The sequence below is a fragment of the Vitis vinifera genome, chromosome 4 (genome assembly GCF_030704535.1).
Source record: "Vitis vinifera cultivar Pinot Noir 40024 chromosome 4, ASM3070453v1".
NCBI lineage: Eukaryota > Viridiplantae > Streptophyta > Magnoliopsida > Vitales > Vitaceae > Vitis > Vitis vinifera.
Window position 1 is genome coordinate 5,665,868 of NC_081808.1, and position 15,831 is coordinate 5,681,698.

General features: G+C 33.8%; 2 protein-coding genes across 3 annotated transcripts; both read right to left on the minus strand.

The window, feature by feature from the left end:
- Positions 1 to 5,267: 5,267 nt before the first annotated feature.
- On the minus strand, positions 5,268 to 10,941 carry LOC104879026 (aminopeptidase M1). Of its 2 annotated transcripts, none has more exons than XM_010650402.3 (5): positions 10,376 to 10,941; positions 9,512 to 9,605; positions 8,127 to 8,283; positions 7,798 to 7,887; positions 5,268 to 5,775 (listed from the first exon to the last, which is right to left on the minus strand). In XM_010650402.3, exons 2-5 carry the CDS (start codon positions 9,520 to 9,522, stop codon positions 5,752 to 5,754), a joined length of 282 nt encoding a protein of 93 aa, XP_010648704.1. In that variant the 5' UTR covers positions 9,523 to 9,605; positions 10,376 to 10,941; the 3' UTR covers positions 5,268 to 5,751. The 2 variants fall into 2 exon arrangements, with proteins under 2 accessions (XP_010648704.1, XP_010648703.1); XM_010650401.3 differs by having other exon boundaries at positions 7,798 to 7,900.
- An 83-nt stretch (positions 10,942 to 11,024) lies between these two features.
- LOC100257746 (threonine synthase, chloroplastic) lies at positions 11,025 to 12,896 on the minus strand. Its single transcript, XM_002285330.4, has one exon. The coding sequence runs from the start codon at positions 12,828 to 12,830 to the stop codon at positions 11,262 to 11,264; it is 1,569 nt and encodes a 522-aa protein (XP_002285366.1). The 5' UTR covers positions 12,831 to 12,896; the 3' UTR covers positions 11,025 to 11,261.
- Between the last annotated feature and the right edge of the window lie 2,935 nt (positions 12,897 to 15,831).

A 15,831-nucleotide genomic window follows, 5' to 3' on the forward strand; every position in this document is an offset into this window, starting at 1 on the left:
AATAATAAATAAAAATATTTGTTTGATTAATTATTTAAAAATATTTAATAAAAAAACAAAACAAAAAAAGCCCCCACCATGTGCCAAGATGCCCTAAAACTTGATCAATACTCCAACCCAATCCTTCCCCCTTTCTTAAAGTTATTTTTCTATCCACTTAATTTTTTTTTAATTCTCCTTTTCAATCATGCTTCCTAACATAACAAAAGGTCCATAGTACTCTAATAATTCATGGGACACCATTCATAAGTTATTTGGCATTCCTTTTGTTAATGGCAAGCATCGATTTATTAAAATGACAATTTTGCCCTTATATTAAAAGACCCTTTGTGGGCATTCCAAATTAATCATTAGTATTTTGTGTTATGAAATATATAATCTTGTCTAACTCATTTCCAATTAATTTTTTTAATCTTATTAATTAATGGGTATATATGCAAGCATGATGTCCATCATATTTTTATCATCAATTTTTTAACTTTAGGGGTTTTTGAACAAGTACCTAACCTACATTGGAGCCTCACTTTGTCTAAGTCCTAGGAGGAATGAGTGCACTCTTGAGAAGTATTGTTCCTCATTATTCCTTGGTTTGGCCCTAAATGTAAATGGAATAATTTGGATGAGCTTTTGACCCCACATTATGTGCCAAGATTTAAGCACAAGTTTCAATTGTAATGACTTGTTTAATTGTTCAAAAGAAGGAGTTAATTGTCAATTCATATGTAACTAGCCATAATTTTTGTATAAGAATGACTCATGAGAGTTTATTTGAAAGTGTTTTTAATAAGATTAGAGACATTTTTCTAACACACAAAAAAACACTTAATAAACAAATGAGAAGATGTAAAATGCCGTATTTTGAATGCTTCCTAAAGAAGTATTTGATTGGTGTCATAGAAAATACTATAAATAAAAAACATGAAAAACATTAACAATTTTAAATAAAATACTTGTATGCTTGTTTCACAATGTAAAATTTGGTTTCTTTTTGTCATTTTCTCTCTCTCTCTCTCTCTCTTTCTTAATTTATTCATATTATAAATAAGAAATAGGCCAAAAACGTGATCAAATTACAAATTTTCTTTACATCTCATTAAATTTTTTATTATTAGTAACTATATACATTTTTTTTGTTATCATATAAAATTTGTCTTAATATTCATTTTTTAATAATATAAATTTTCTAATAAATTGAATACGTTTGCTAATGATTTTACGAAGTGTTTTATACATTTTTAATACTTGAAAAATAAAATATTTTAAGTGTTAAAAAGATTATAAACGCTTCCTAGAATTATCAAACATGAATAATTCTCTATAAAAAATGTTTTTAAAAATTTTACACAAATTATCGAAACTTAGATATAGGTAAGTTTGGGCATGTACAAATTGAGGTTGATATAGATTTTATGAGTTTTAAAGTGGATAGAATGGCATTTAAAATACTTGTTTTAGATGATTCAAAGCAAGAAATCACCATCATTAAACCTCCAATAAGTCAAATTTGAGCTTTAAAGCCAAAAATGGAAAAACTCTTTATATATATATACCCCAAAAAGCAAAAAAAAAAAAAAAAAAAGCAAAACCCATTTCCAAATCTTTGGGGATTGCTCTGAGACTTGAGTTAGGTAATGATAATGATCCTGATTCCACATTTTTATGCTTTCACATTTGCAAAATCTACATCAAAGGTAGGTGGATGTACATAGTTTTTATACCTAAGCATCTGGTACTGAATTGAGATTCTTGTACGCAAAGAAAACGCTCCCATCTTTGTTAATAAACCCAAACCTTCTAATAATAAAAATAATGTAATTCAACTTTGTAACATATACCAAGAGCACATTTAATTTTATTAATATATCCGGAAACAAAGATTTACAAAATCATGATCAACATCATCCCACATGTTTTCACTTTTTTGAGTTCTATTGTAATATCAAAGGTACTTTTCTAATATGTATCGAAAAAACGTCACTAATCATACAATGACATACATATGTCTTCGAATCTTATAATTGTATGTCACAATCTCATTTGTCCAACAACCTAAATTTGTTGAATGGTAGGGGTGCAACTTGGAGGAGTTGACTTGACCAAACCCAAATCCAACTTGATTGTTTGAACAAGTTTAGATACAAAGTTGAATTTGGATTAAGTTTTCTCTGTCCAACCTTAATTTGGGTTTGGCTCAGGGCAAGGTTCTAACAATCTAAGCTTAATCCAAATATGATTTAATGTTTTTGTAATATTTACAATATTTATATCCTATATAATAATATTTATTTTATTTTTAAACTTCGAAGAAAAATATCAAATTATAATTATATTATATACTTTTTCAATTTTTTTAGAAAGAATTTATTTTTACCTTTTTATTGTTGTCTTCGAATTTTATCTCATTTATTATTTAAATTTTGCTATAAATATATATAATTTTTATTTTTATTTTAATAAAAAACACTATTGATGAATTTTGAATCATATAATGCAATCAACTTAAACAACTTAAATCTAACCCAATCAAATTGAGTATAACACGATAAATCCAAATTTAACTTGACCAACCTAATTTCAATCTAAGTTTAAAAAAATGAGGTTGTGTTGAACTTAAGTTAAATACATCATATTAGAGGTCGAGTTTGATTAAGCTTAAATTAATTGTTTCTTAATTTTGATTAGACTCAACTTGACCATCAACTTGACCAAACTGCCTAAGTTGCAGCCCTATTGAATATGTACCGATTTGGCACCTTAATATTTTCATACTTCTTTTGTTTTACTCAATTTGCAATGAATAACCTTTGTTTGTTACAAAATCGTATCCCATAAGATTGAAATGGGATATTAATATTATACCCATATCATTAATTATGACATTAAAACTAAAATGTATTCATTGATTTGATTAATTAGGAGTTCAATCAGAATTGATCAAGACTAACCAAAAATAATAATAATAAAAGATGAGTTAAAATTAAAATAAAGATGACTTCAAGGGTGCCTTTGATCTCCAACCCAGGATTTTATTCTATATTCTAATAATTACAAAATCTGTAACATCTACCTCTATTGTATTATAGGATAGAAAATTTTTCATTGAGTACTAATTTGGTATTTATCGAATTTATAATCTCAATTATTAAAAGTATATGATAAAATTTAGATTATTGAATAATTATACAAATAAATAAGATCACGATATAAATAAATGAAATTAAAGTACAATATAAGCGGGGGTGAGACAGTGTTGGGCCACCAAGTAATAATTGGACGCCAGATTTTATACACCCAAAGTCATTCAGGCATGTAGCTCAGGGGACCAAATGGGCAAATACAGACGGACCCTGGCCTTGGGCCCTTGGGCCCTTGGTCCTAATGAACACTCCAAGCCTTGCATGGCCCAGCTTATTCCCATGTGTGAGAAAATTATGGCGAATTTAATTGTACACCAATTCTACAGTTGAAAAAAAAAATGGTTTTAAATTTATGTAAATAAATGGTGTGGAAAGCATTTTTAGGCCTTCCAATACTTGAAAATAATTCTTCTAATAAAAGTTTTCGAGTGTTAGAAATGTTAAAAACACTTGCTAATTTTTCATTTCCCCGAGTTGATTTGATTTTCCACAAATTTGGCAAGTAATGTTTCCCTTATTATTGCCATTACTTGTGCCTAGAATTATCACAACTATTCTTATTTTCAATTTGAGCGCTCTAATGCCCCATAAGGGTGAAGCCTTTACCGCTTGAGTTAAATTTCACTCATCTCGCATGAGGTTTGAACTAATACACATAGCTACCATGAGTTTGAAATGGGGATATGAGTGAAAACAGCAGATGAGAAGGGAAGGGGAATGAAAGTATTTGATAAAATTTCAAATTAATGATGACTAGGTGTATTTAATCCAAACTTTACGGGAGGTGAATGAAATTAACCCTACAAAGGGCTTCTTTCATGGTTCTAAGAAGCCATGAAAGTTAAGCAGCCCATCATCATCGACTAATGTTTGATAAAGCAAGTTAGCAACTTTCTTTTCATCTGTCATCTTCAAATTTTTCAACAGGTTTTTCATCACCTATGATATGATGCATATGATGAAGAAGGATGATGGCATAACCTCTTAATTGGTTGGAGAAGAAATACCATGCTCACAATTCCAATACTAGGAAACATGGGGCTGGGAACAATCAAGGGGCCTTTCTTTCCGTAAGAGAATGTCCTAAGTAGTTCTTAGTCCTTAGATGTGTTACTTTGAACCCTTTACTTATTAGGATCAAATTCAGTTTTCCGTTAGGATTTAAGTATTAGCATTCATGCCACTGAAGCAATGAATGACTAAGAAATGTTATGGTCCTTTTCCAGATTTTTTTGTTGGTTAGGAGTAGTTTTGAGTCAATGGCCACATCAAGCATCCTTAGGGTTTCTGTCTCTATAGACAAGGTTGTAATCATCTCTTTTGAGAGTGAATATTGGATTGAGAACTTAAAAGTTCAAGCAATCTTTGGAGTGTGAGATTATTCTACTTCCTTCTAATGCTTATTCTACTACTAAATTCTTCAAGAAATGTTTGGGGATGGGGGGTGAGATTGTTCTACTTCCTTCTAATTCTTTGTTCTACCACTAAAATCTTCATCTTCTTCCTCTTTTATTTAAAATATTCTGTCATTAGAATCTGAATAGTTGTCTGGAATGAAATCTTATCTTCAAACCATTAGAATATCACACCACAAACACTAATACATTCCCATGATCTGCCTTCATGGTTGGGAGAACTCCTACAAGCCCCCAATAATCTATACTATATCAAAGCCCCAATCCTAATCCCCCAGTATGGCACTGGACTTAAAAATTCCTCTATGACTTGTAAAAACAAAAGAATTCCTACATCATTAGTGATAACCTTTGCAGTAATTTGTCCTTTCAACAAGCATATATTACCAGTATATATTATAATCTGCATTTCCTCAATCTCCAAGGTGAAAAAACATATGAACTTGAAAATCATTTTTCCTCTGAAGGAAGAACAGTTGCATATTTAGTGTGGCTCAATATCATCAATCTAATACTGTTCCTTAAAGTTTAAAGAGATGGGTAAGAGAGGACTATCTTACCAATAACTCCAAAAGTTTAATGAGCATCTGGATCAATCTTTGGAGGTGTTTGAAACCAGGATTCATGAGAAGAACCACCTTCTCCGATCTTGTAATAGTATTTGGTGTCATGCTCAGAGACAATATTAACTTGTATTTATGAGACAGTAATCGACAATGAGAAGGTTGTTCAAAATTTAAAACAGTAAAAGCTCAATATACTACAAATTCTTTAATTTATTATAATATCTAACAAATTTGGAAACTTATATCAGAGGTTATGACAAACAACGTCCCCAAAGGAAGAAGTATGAACAGTGGTTTGAGCCATCAAGGACATCGATCTCTGTCCATAATTGTCTTAGCACAATAATAAATCAACACCCCTATCTTACTTATCACCCAAATTTTCAGCAGGAAATTGTCATGGCAATAGAGTGAAGGTGCAGAAAACTGGACATTCATGACACAAGTAATTTTATAATTTAATAAATATTTACCTCAAGGCCATCAATAATGCAATGATGGATATAGCCAGATATATACTTGTAAAGTGTGTAGTTCGTCACATTGCCCTTGGCACTAAAATGTTATTTCCTCTCTGAACAGCAGTTTACTGGTTCATCAGTTGTAACCAATGAAATTATGACGGCCTTTTCGTCAGTCACCTTGGGTGATATGTACCTATATCAGAAATATAATAACATCAAAATTAAATGGAAAAAGTTGTTTCACTGCTACTATACTCCCAAAACAAAATACAGTGAATCCTATATAGATTATAATTGCAACCTAATTCATGCATAACAAACTCTGTGTTTCATTGTCCAAGATGGCAAGTACCATTAATTTGGAACATTTGAATGAACCTTTGAAATAGCCTTTCTATATGTTTAAACAATTTACAATAATTCTTTTAACAAAAAATAAAATAAAATTGAGCTTGATTTTTCTTTAAAATTATGAAAAATAGTTGAATGTGTATGTATTGTTGTATCGTTATATCACACATTGTATCATGTATCATAAGATACATTTTAGAAGAGATACAGATTGTGATGCATATCAATTTTCATAAAAATGTATTGTATTGTGTTTCATAATTTTTTAACAACTATGCATGCAGATTGCGATACGTATTGATTTCCATAAAAAAATGTATCAAATTGTGTATCATAAGTTTTTAATACCCATACATGTTGGGGCTCTAAACCCTAAAATCTTCCAAAAATAAGAGCTTATAATAACATTAAATAGAAGACTTCTACTTGATTCAAACACTGAAAGATAACCAACTAATTTGTCATCTTCCCAAGGGCAATGCCTAAATTGAGTGTGTTGTCAAATGGTCGAACTACTAGACTTCCCATCTTCAGTTTATTTTTTTGGACAAAATTTCTCATTAGTTCTCCTGGTGTGTTCCAAACATCTGCAAACTATTTCCAACATCATTATGAATTCAGACATAAGAAACTACATAATTTTGGAACGAATCTAGCCAATGGAAAAAACTGATTAAGAGGTCATTATCAATAGCATATTTTCCATCTTTTCCATATCCTTATGAGACTTCCTGCCTTTCCAAAAGAGCTTGCAGTATAAGCCACTAATCAAAAGGAAACTAGAATTTAACTATGAGTATGAACACCAAGTGAAAAAGACATAAAGAACTTTACTTTTCCATACAATCAGATTTCAAAGAAAATAAGATACCCTGGACCCACAAACTAAATAAACAAAGGGTCCTACATAAAATCCTCCATACCTAAAGAAACAACAGTACCATATGAGGAAAATAAGGTGAAGGACAAAAAACTTCTGTAAATTTTATAGTATAAAACCTTATAATATAGTAGAAACTTGTTTGTGTTATTTATCATCCTTCTTTTGGAGTAGGGTTGATACAAAAGTATGGATCATTGGTAAATAATTGTATATTGGCAGTTTTCTGCCTTTTTTATTTCACCTGGGGTATTTTGTAGTCTAGTTTTATGACTCTCAAACCTAATCACATACCAAGCACAACGTACTGTTGACTTCTAATGCTATTCAAGAGAATCTGCAATGCCAAAGGGATGCCCAAAGTGGAAGCCTAAAAGGTTTACATGGAAAAAATAGTCCTGGAAACATCCCAATTCTTATGAGCACATATCTACTGGGGCTTACAAAAAAGGAATATAATCCTAAATGTAACACTTTAGGATGCCTATACTACACCTGGAATCACTTAAATTGGAAAAACAAAACTATGTGGCTGCTGCTCTTTGCAAAAGCATTACCCGCAATACCTCCACTGCCATATATTTCATTAGTTTGTTCCCAACATTATCCCCATTTCAATTACTAACATGCAGTTGCAGGTTTCCAGGCAAATGCATTTGGCATATGGAAATGAAATCCACATACAATTTTCAGTATGAAAACATGATGTCACCATGTTCTCCTATAAAAAACATCATCTACTCGGACAAGAACAGAAACTTTCTTGCCTGCAAATATGTCAAAACCAATGATAAGATAGCAACACTCAGATGACGGCATATAAATAGTATTCATTAAGATGAGAGGTTTGGTGAAGTGGCTTGAAAGTCCATAATATATGAAAAAGGGCTATTTCTCAAAGTTCGCTTTGCCATTACAACCATTACTAAATTAAATGTGCATGCATCTATATACCTAAAATTTTACCTCACAACTACTCTTTACCTTGATTGGGTGCGATTGTTCTAGTGCATTGGGATGTAGTCCACCAGCGATTTGTTGAAGAAACTGAGTCCAAATATTCCATTCTGGAAACTAACAGATCAGACTGAAACTGCATTACAGGTTGCAACTTACAAAGTTTTTTGGGCTAAACTGTAAGCTCCTGCACTTATCTTTAATAGGTTGAGATTTATAAAAGGTAAAATAAGATGGAACCCACACATTCCAAAGCATGACAGCTTATCACAAGGATGGCTGTTTATCATTTACAGGTCATCAGGGGATGGCAAAAGTGAGAACAGTCAAAAACAGATTTAGATATGTTAACTTACCCACTGCTTGCAGGAAGCTCCAGAATGCAATTCATGATGAAGCAGTTCAATTTCACAAAATATGATCAAGCCAAAATTCTCCTTAGCACAACCAGAGAAATATGGGACTGCAGCCATATCCAGTTTAGGGAGTGGGTAAGGCATTGAGAAGTGCCTCCTGCATGAATCAAATGAGGATTAACAAATTAATTATAACCCACAAGTAGCGTATCACCACCAAACAGGAAATGATAATACTAATGAAAAGAAAAAGAAAAAGAATATGAAAACTTTTCGCCCCAAGAGAGAACAAACTGTCAAATTGTTGCCTTGGGTACTCTTGATCGCTGATTAAGTAGGTTACATTATTCCCACAATCTCTAGTTCAGGGCTCCTTGGGATTACAGAGGAAGGTTTCCCAGAGCATTTCTTTGTATTGTTTACAAGTCAAGGATCAAGGTATTTTGTGTAAGGGTGTTTAAATTCTCTAAGCTTTTTGGGCCTCCATTTGATAAGTTCTTCAATCTCAGGGCTTGTAGCATATTGGTGAAGTTCATTAGTTTAGGTCTTAGAGCAAGTTCTATATCTTAGGTTCAAAACATGAAGGATTATCTGAAGTTGATTGTGAGTCATCCCAGATACCTGACAAGAGCCAAATTGAGACAAATTGCAAAAGGCTACCTACCACCAGACACCAGATAGAAAATGGGAAATGTCTCATTTTTTACCTTCATAGATAGTCTTAGCTGCAGATAGTTTTGTTTTGAGGCTGTTTTTATGTAGATACTTGTTGGTATTCTTTGTTTTGTTTTGTTTTTTTTTTGTGTGTGTGCGTGTATACTTCTGGTATATTTAGGGTGCGCCCCCTTTCATTTAATCTCTTTCAATGAATTCTCTGTTTGTTTATCAAAAAAAATGAAGAAGAAGAAGAAGAAGGCTTCTACTAACAGAATGTAAACTGTCCTGGATAGGAAAGGGGCTACCAACCACTGGAGTAAAAGGCTGAAAGGTAACTAAAAGTAAGAGCTTCCAAGGACATTGGATCAAGCATCCTGTTAATATCCGAAGAGTTATAGGTTAATTTGACAGGTTTCATTGGCTCTTGACATATTTTCAAGTTCATAACAGAGCACTAGTTTGGTTTCTAATGCAGGAAATAAGAGAATAGGCCCTCATTTTTGTAACATTGATTATCAAGGACAGCAAAGGAACACACTTCCCTCCCCAAGAACATAAGAACTGCCAAACCCAATAAAATTTCAGCAATCTAGTCTGTCTTTTTCATTTTCTCTTTGTTAAACTACACCGTGGTGGATTGCTTTAATACACTAAAAAAATGTTCTTTCATTTGCATCGTTTGGTTCATACAATCACAATATTTAAGTAAATGAATTTAACACACTTACTCTGTATACATATCAAGTGTCTTTACAGTGACATCCAAAGCAAACTTCCCTTGATCAGCCTTACCAATAGGACAGTATGCCCGAACATTGATCCCTGCATGAATGGTCAAAGAATTTAAAGAACAAAAATTCGATTCTATAAGATAAAACAATATATCATCATACTTATATGCATACCATCAGCTGTTTTATCTTCAATATGATCAAATAAACCAACAACAGCCACCAAATAAGTTGACATGATTGAAGATTCCTCAAAGTAAAGAGTCTTAAGGTCCCATTAACTGTTTCTCGGATAGCTCGCATATTAGACAATGCATTAAACTCTGATAGCACTTCTAGGGTTACCTTGAAGGTGGCATGTTTAAAAGGTGAAAGTATGGCTAAAGCAGTAAAGAAAAATTTCTTTGAGATAATTAGAAACCAGGAAAAGAATAGGTTACATGTAACCACAAACCACGCTGTTATCACTGTAACAGTTCAAAACCACGAGTACAATCAATTTCTACATGCATACATAATTCTTTTCATCAGAGGTTGCTCTAAACCATTACAATCATTAGTTAATCACTCAATACAGTAGGTCATCCCTGTGAGAAGAGGTATCAGTTATTCTTTGAGGGGTCAATTTTCTTCTTCAAGCTTGAATTAGCTGGTTTGTAGATCATAATGAAGACTAGAGAGTATAATGTTTTTGGTGAAAAACTGGAATCCTCAGTATGAAAAATCCATTTTCTGGGCAAAAGGTTATTCATGCCTGGGATATAAACTTTCAGCTGCACAATCCCACGCCTGCATTTCAACTTAACCCAAATTCTTGTAAACCAAAATTTTCATAACAGAGAGAAAAAGAGTTGTGCATACCGATTTTTTATGCCTCACTCATGTTCCCAAAGTTCCAGCAAGGGGTGATTAATGCCATCAAACTTTACACGGTGTCATTTATCTTTCTGGAGTCCTAGTCTTCAGATCATGGTAAGTATTGAAATTTGATTCCTTCTTCCAATCCTGGAACACGTACTACCTCTCAATAACACAATGAATTTGGAGAATGATAACAACTACAATGTCTTTGCAATGATATATCCTCTGATCTGAGTGGAAAAAGAATGTAAATTGAAAGACATGCATGCATCTCAACATTTTACATGGACTTTTTCCATTTTTGCCAAAAAGAAGGTGTATTTGCTACAGCTAGTTCCAGGAATCATTTCAACAGGGAAATCAAAGCAAATTTTGATGGGAAAATTATTTAATGATTTTAAAGCAAATACCATTGTGAAATACTACAAGGCAACTCAGTTGAAGATGGTGGAATGCTGGTTAGTTTTCAACTCGTCAACAAAAAATTGTGATTAACAGTTGAAATGGCATTGACACTTGAGACACATTTTATTCCAATACTCAACAAAGTAAACACATGAAAAGAAAAGGGAGATCAACATCCAGACTTGCTCTGTGATCTATCAGAAACTATTTGAGCATATAGCGCCTTTTAAATAATCAGACAAGATGCCAAAAGCTCATTGAGAGAACTCTCATTAAATTCAGATAATCATAATTGTATCCAAGAGGGGCAATGCAGCCTTACAAATGGTTTCTTCTTCTCGAATACGACATACCAAAACGGCTCCTAGTTCTACAAGAAGGCATCCCATAACAAAGCAAATACAACGAAACAACGCTACCAAGCACTAGTCCAAATAATTAGAAGAGTACACAAGCCCAACTTATAATGCTTATTTGGGGTCTAACACCTAGGGTCCCTACTTAACAAGTACTTCTTCAAGACATCCATAACTGACCCAAAATCAGCCTTCACTTGCACTGGTGGGTTAGCGAACCGGCAAGCAATGTCTGGAATGTCTTTCGAGTGATAATCAATCTTGGACTGCGTAAACTTGAGACCATGAGCCGTGCTAACCACCACAGTCCTATCTGTAGGCCTTATTACCCCACTCTCCCTAAGCTTAAACAATGCAGTCAATGCAACCCCAGTATGAGGACATATGAACATGCCAGTGGAATCAGCTTTAGCCGTGGCATCCATCAACTCCTCCTCAGTGGCTTCCTCCACAATCCCATCTGAGTTCTTAAGCGCATAAACAGCCCTATCTATAGAAACAGGATCTCCAATCTGAATGGCAGAGGCAAAAGTAGTGTTGGCCTTCACTGGTTTAAACTCTCCCCAACCTGACTTGTAATGGAGATAAAGGGGATTGGCATTTGCAGCCTGAGCACAAACAAGCCTAGGAATCCTATCAACAAGTCCCAATTCTTTGCACATGTGAAACCCTTTGTAAAAGGCGTAAATGTTACCAAGATTTCCACCAGGAACTATCACCCAATCCGGCACTTCCCAATCAAACTGCTGCAAAATCTCGATTGCAGCCGTCTTCTGCCCCTCAAGCCTCAAACTATTCAACGAATTTGCTAAGTAAATCGGCAATTCAGCAGTGACCTCCCTGATCAACTGCATACACCCATCAAAATCAGTGTCAAGGCTTAACACAAACGCCCCATTCGCAATCGGCTGCACCAGCTGCGCAATCGAAATCCGATTAGCGGGTAGGAACACAATCGAGGGAATCCCCGCCGCCGCGCAGTAGGCGGAGAGAGCAGCGGAGGTGTCCCCCGTCGAGGCACAACCGACGCCTACAACAGGGCGGTTCATTTTTCGCAATCGGTTAACTTGGCTGACCAAAACGGTCATGCCCAGATCCTTGAAACTTCCGGTATGGCTAATGCCACAGTGTTTTACCCACAAGTCGTTCATACCCAGAAACTGTTTACCGAAACGTTCGGCCCAGAATAGGTTGGAGTTACCTTCGAAGGCGCTGACGATGTCGTCGCTGTCGATCTCGGGAAGTACCCACTCCTTCTTGGACCAGACGCCGGAGCCATAGGGCCAGGTGGTTTTTCCTACGCGGGAGTCGAACAGGGAGCGCCAGTACTGGCCATCGTACTTCTTGAGAGCGTCGAGATCATGGCTGACGTCGAGGAGGCCGCCGGAGCGCGAGCGGTAGACGATCTCGTCGAGGGAGTAGGACTCCGTGGAGGAGGGATCAGCATTGAAGGGGACGTAAACAGCAGAGAAGCCATGGTGGTTTCCAGAGGACTGGCGGCGGGCCTCGTCGCGGATGTTCTCATCCGCGGGGCGGCGGTGGTGGGTTTTGATAGAGCCAGCCGCCTCGGTGGATGAGCAGGCTCTGATGGGAAAATGGACGGCGGCGGTGGTGGTGGTGATGGGTTTGGCGGTGGATTTGGTGGCGGAGGAGAAAGAGAAACGCGGCGATTGGAAGACAGTAGAGGAGACCATTGTAGCGAAAGGTGTATGGAGATGGCTTGCAAGCCTTGGCTCTTAGGTTTTAAGTTCATTTCTAACGTCTTACTTATCCCATCCTTTTTATTACTATTTATTTTTATTTATTTAATTTTTTTCCCATATGTGTTGATATAGACTGTTGGGTTGCCCCACTAACTACATATATGATCATGATGATTCAATCATACGTGAAGTTATTATTACTAGTGACACCAAGAAAATTTTGTGAGGGCAACAACTAAGAAAAATTTGAAGAATAATTAGAAATAAATTTTCCGAGTTTAAACATAGTTGATTTGGTTGTACCCTTCTTATCATTTAAATAAATTAACCGATTTGGGTAGATAGGAAAAATAAAAATAAAAGTAAAATTTATATTGTATCAAATTATTGAACCAAAGTATTAATGAATGACTTATACCAAACCATATTATTATTATCCACTTTGGGTTCAAGGGAGTATTTATGACTTTAAAACGTGTTTACAAGGTTAAGAGGAACTTATATATATATATCGTTAAAAACTTTTTTCTCTATTTGATGTGGGATATCACAATCGCTCTTCTCATACAGATACAATGTCTTTGTTGTGTTTCACAAGATTACGAAGCCAAACAAATAGACACCCATTTGGACTTAAAGTATACGATTAAATGTGGGTCGTTACAAATGGTATCATTGGTGATCCTCGACCCTAACGTAGGGATTTGTTTAACCTCATGAGAGGTATCAATATGTTTAGCCTCACAGTCTTATGAACTACAATAAATATATTATGTTTGTATAAAATGATTGTGATGTCTCATATCAAATAAGGAAAAAAGTTTTCAATGTTATATATATATATATATATATATATATATATATATATATATAAATTACTCTTAGTCTTATAGACACATTTTAAAGTTGTGAGGACCCCTTTAGATCTATAGTGAACATACAATTACAAGGCCAAATAGATAGACATTCCTTTGGACCCAAAGTAGATGGTTAGATGCGAGTTATTACAAATGGTATCATTGGTGATCCTCAACCCTAGTGTAGGGGTTTGTTTAGTCTCACAGTCTTGTAGGACACAATAAAGACATTGTGTTTACATGAGATGATTCTGACGTCCCATATCAGATAAAAGAAAAAGTTTTTAATGCTATATATGTATGAATTACTCTTGACCTTGTAAATGCATTTTAAAACCGTAAAAATCCCTTTGGATCTATAGTGAACACTATTTACATAATTGGGTATGAGTCAATCTCGTTGGTTCCTAGGAACAACCCACTGTACTCTCTCTCACTTAATCTTTTGATTTAATTAAAAGTTTTACAACTTTAATAATTACTTTGATGAATAAATTACTTTGTATTAGAGTTTCTAAAAATATTTATTTCTTAATTGGAAGCCTGGTATAATAGGAAAATATGATCTTGAAAATTTTAAAACTTTTATGAGAGTATTTTATCCAAAAATTAATTTTGATAAAAAATAAAAATAAAAACTATTCTCAAATTAACACTTGTCTTGATTAACATTAACCTAATCTATCAATAATAAATAACCACCTTAGGGTCTCATTCATAAGTTAAAACCATTGAAGACCACTTGATAACTAATTTCATGATTCATTGTAAGTCTATTTAATGTGTAACCATACAAACTAATGCACTTATTATAGGAAACTCATCCTGATAACCCAGACAAATCATCATTTCAATTAAAAAGATAGTGCATTATAGTCTCAAATAGATTGCTTAAATTTGTGAATAACTCATTGTCTTATAAGGGACTCATGTTTTGGATCTTTCATGTAACTCTAAAAGTCCCCAAGTCATGTACAAATACAAGTAATACAGTGTTGAATGCTCAGATAAATATTAATCCAAATAAGGCAATCAAGTGAAGGTGGAAACTTCTTTATATTGAACGCTTTCTCTTAAGAGTTTAAATCCCCTTGCAAATGAGATCTTTGATGTTTTTAAAGTCATTGCCAACCAAACTATCTAGAAATTGGAATTGGGAGGTGATAAACTTGAGCCCCAAGGGAAGAAAATATTGAGAAGGATTTTTATGCCTACATGACTACTTGTGTTAAAGCTTTTACCGACATAGTCAATTTTCCTTTTAATTTTCAAGCTCTCTACTATTGTAATTGAGTGCTAGTTAAGACTTGATTACTTATTGGAGATTCTAACCATATTTCCCAATCTAAAAGCAAGATTTACAGAGTTGGAGATATAGAACTCTAAGAAGAGTAAACTTTTATTCAAGAAAAATATCATATTAAAAGAGATGTAAGAGGCCAAAGGCTAGGAGTAGTAGTGATCTTTGAAGTTGTAGGAGAAGCTTTATGAATAAGAAGTGTGAAGAGGTCTTAGAGAAGTCACTTGTCATGATGCCAGAAAGTGATAAAATCAAACTGAAGTTAGAGAACATTAAAGAAGAGATGAAGAAATAGTTTGAAGATTTAAAGAAACAAAAGGGGAGGCTCTATTCCAATTCCATGATCAATATATTTAGCATCTTTGAGCCTAGGTTGAAGAAACAAACGACAAAATAGTGTTCCATCTTCTCTGATATACGGGCCTTAATTTTTTCTGTCTTTTAGTTTACCTTGCAGCTATGCAATTATACTTTTGATATTTCCATTTTCATACTCTTTGAAATTTTTAATTGAATTATGTGCATACGGAGAGTCAAGGTTTTTAAGATCGATATTGAGCTCATTTATTGATGAACCTTAACTTTCCTTCCAAACAACAAAATTTTTTTTTGCCATTTTATTTAAAAGACTAAGGTGTGGTGTTTGTTTTTTTACTTAATTCTAAATAGAACCTTAATACTTAATAATGTTAAATATTAGATTATTTGTTCTATTAAGTATTGAAAAGTAAAAAATAAAATCAATATGTTATTTTTTTATTTAGAAAAAACTAAATATTTTAGTTTTTTGTATTTAGTAAAAAGTTTATAATAAGTCATGAAAAAGTAAAAAAAT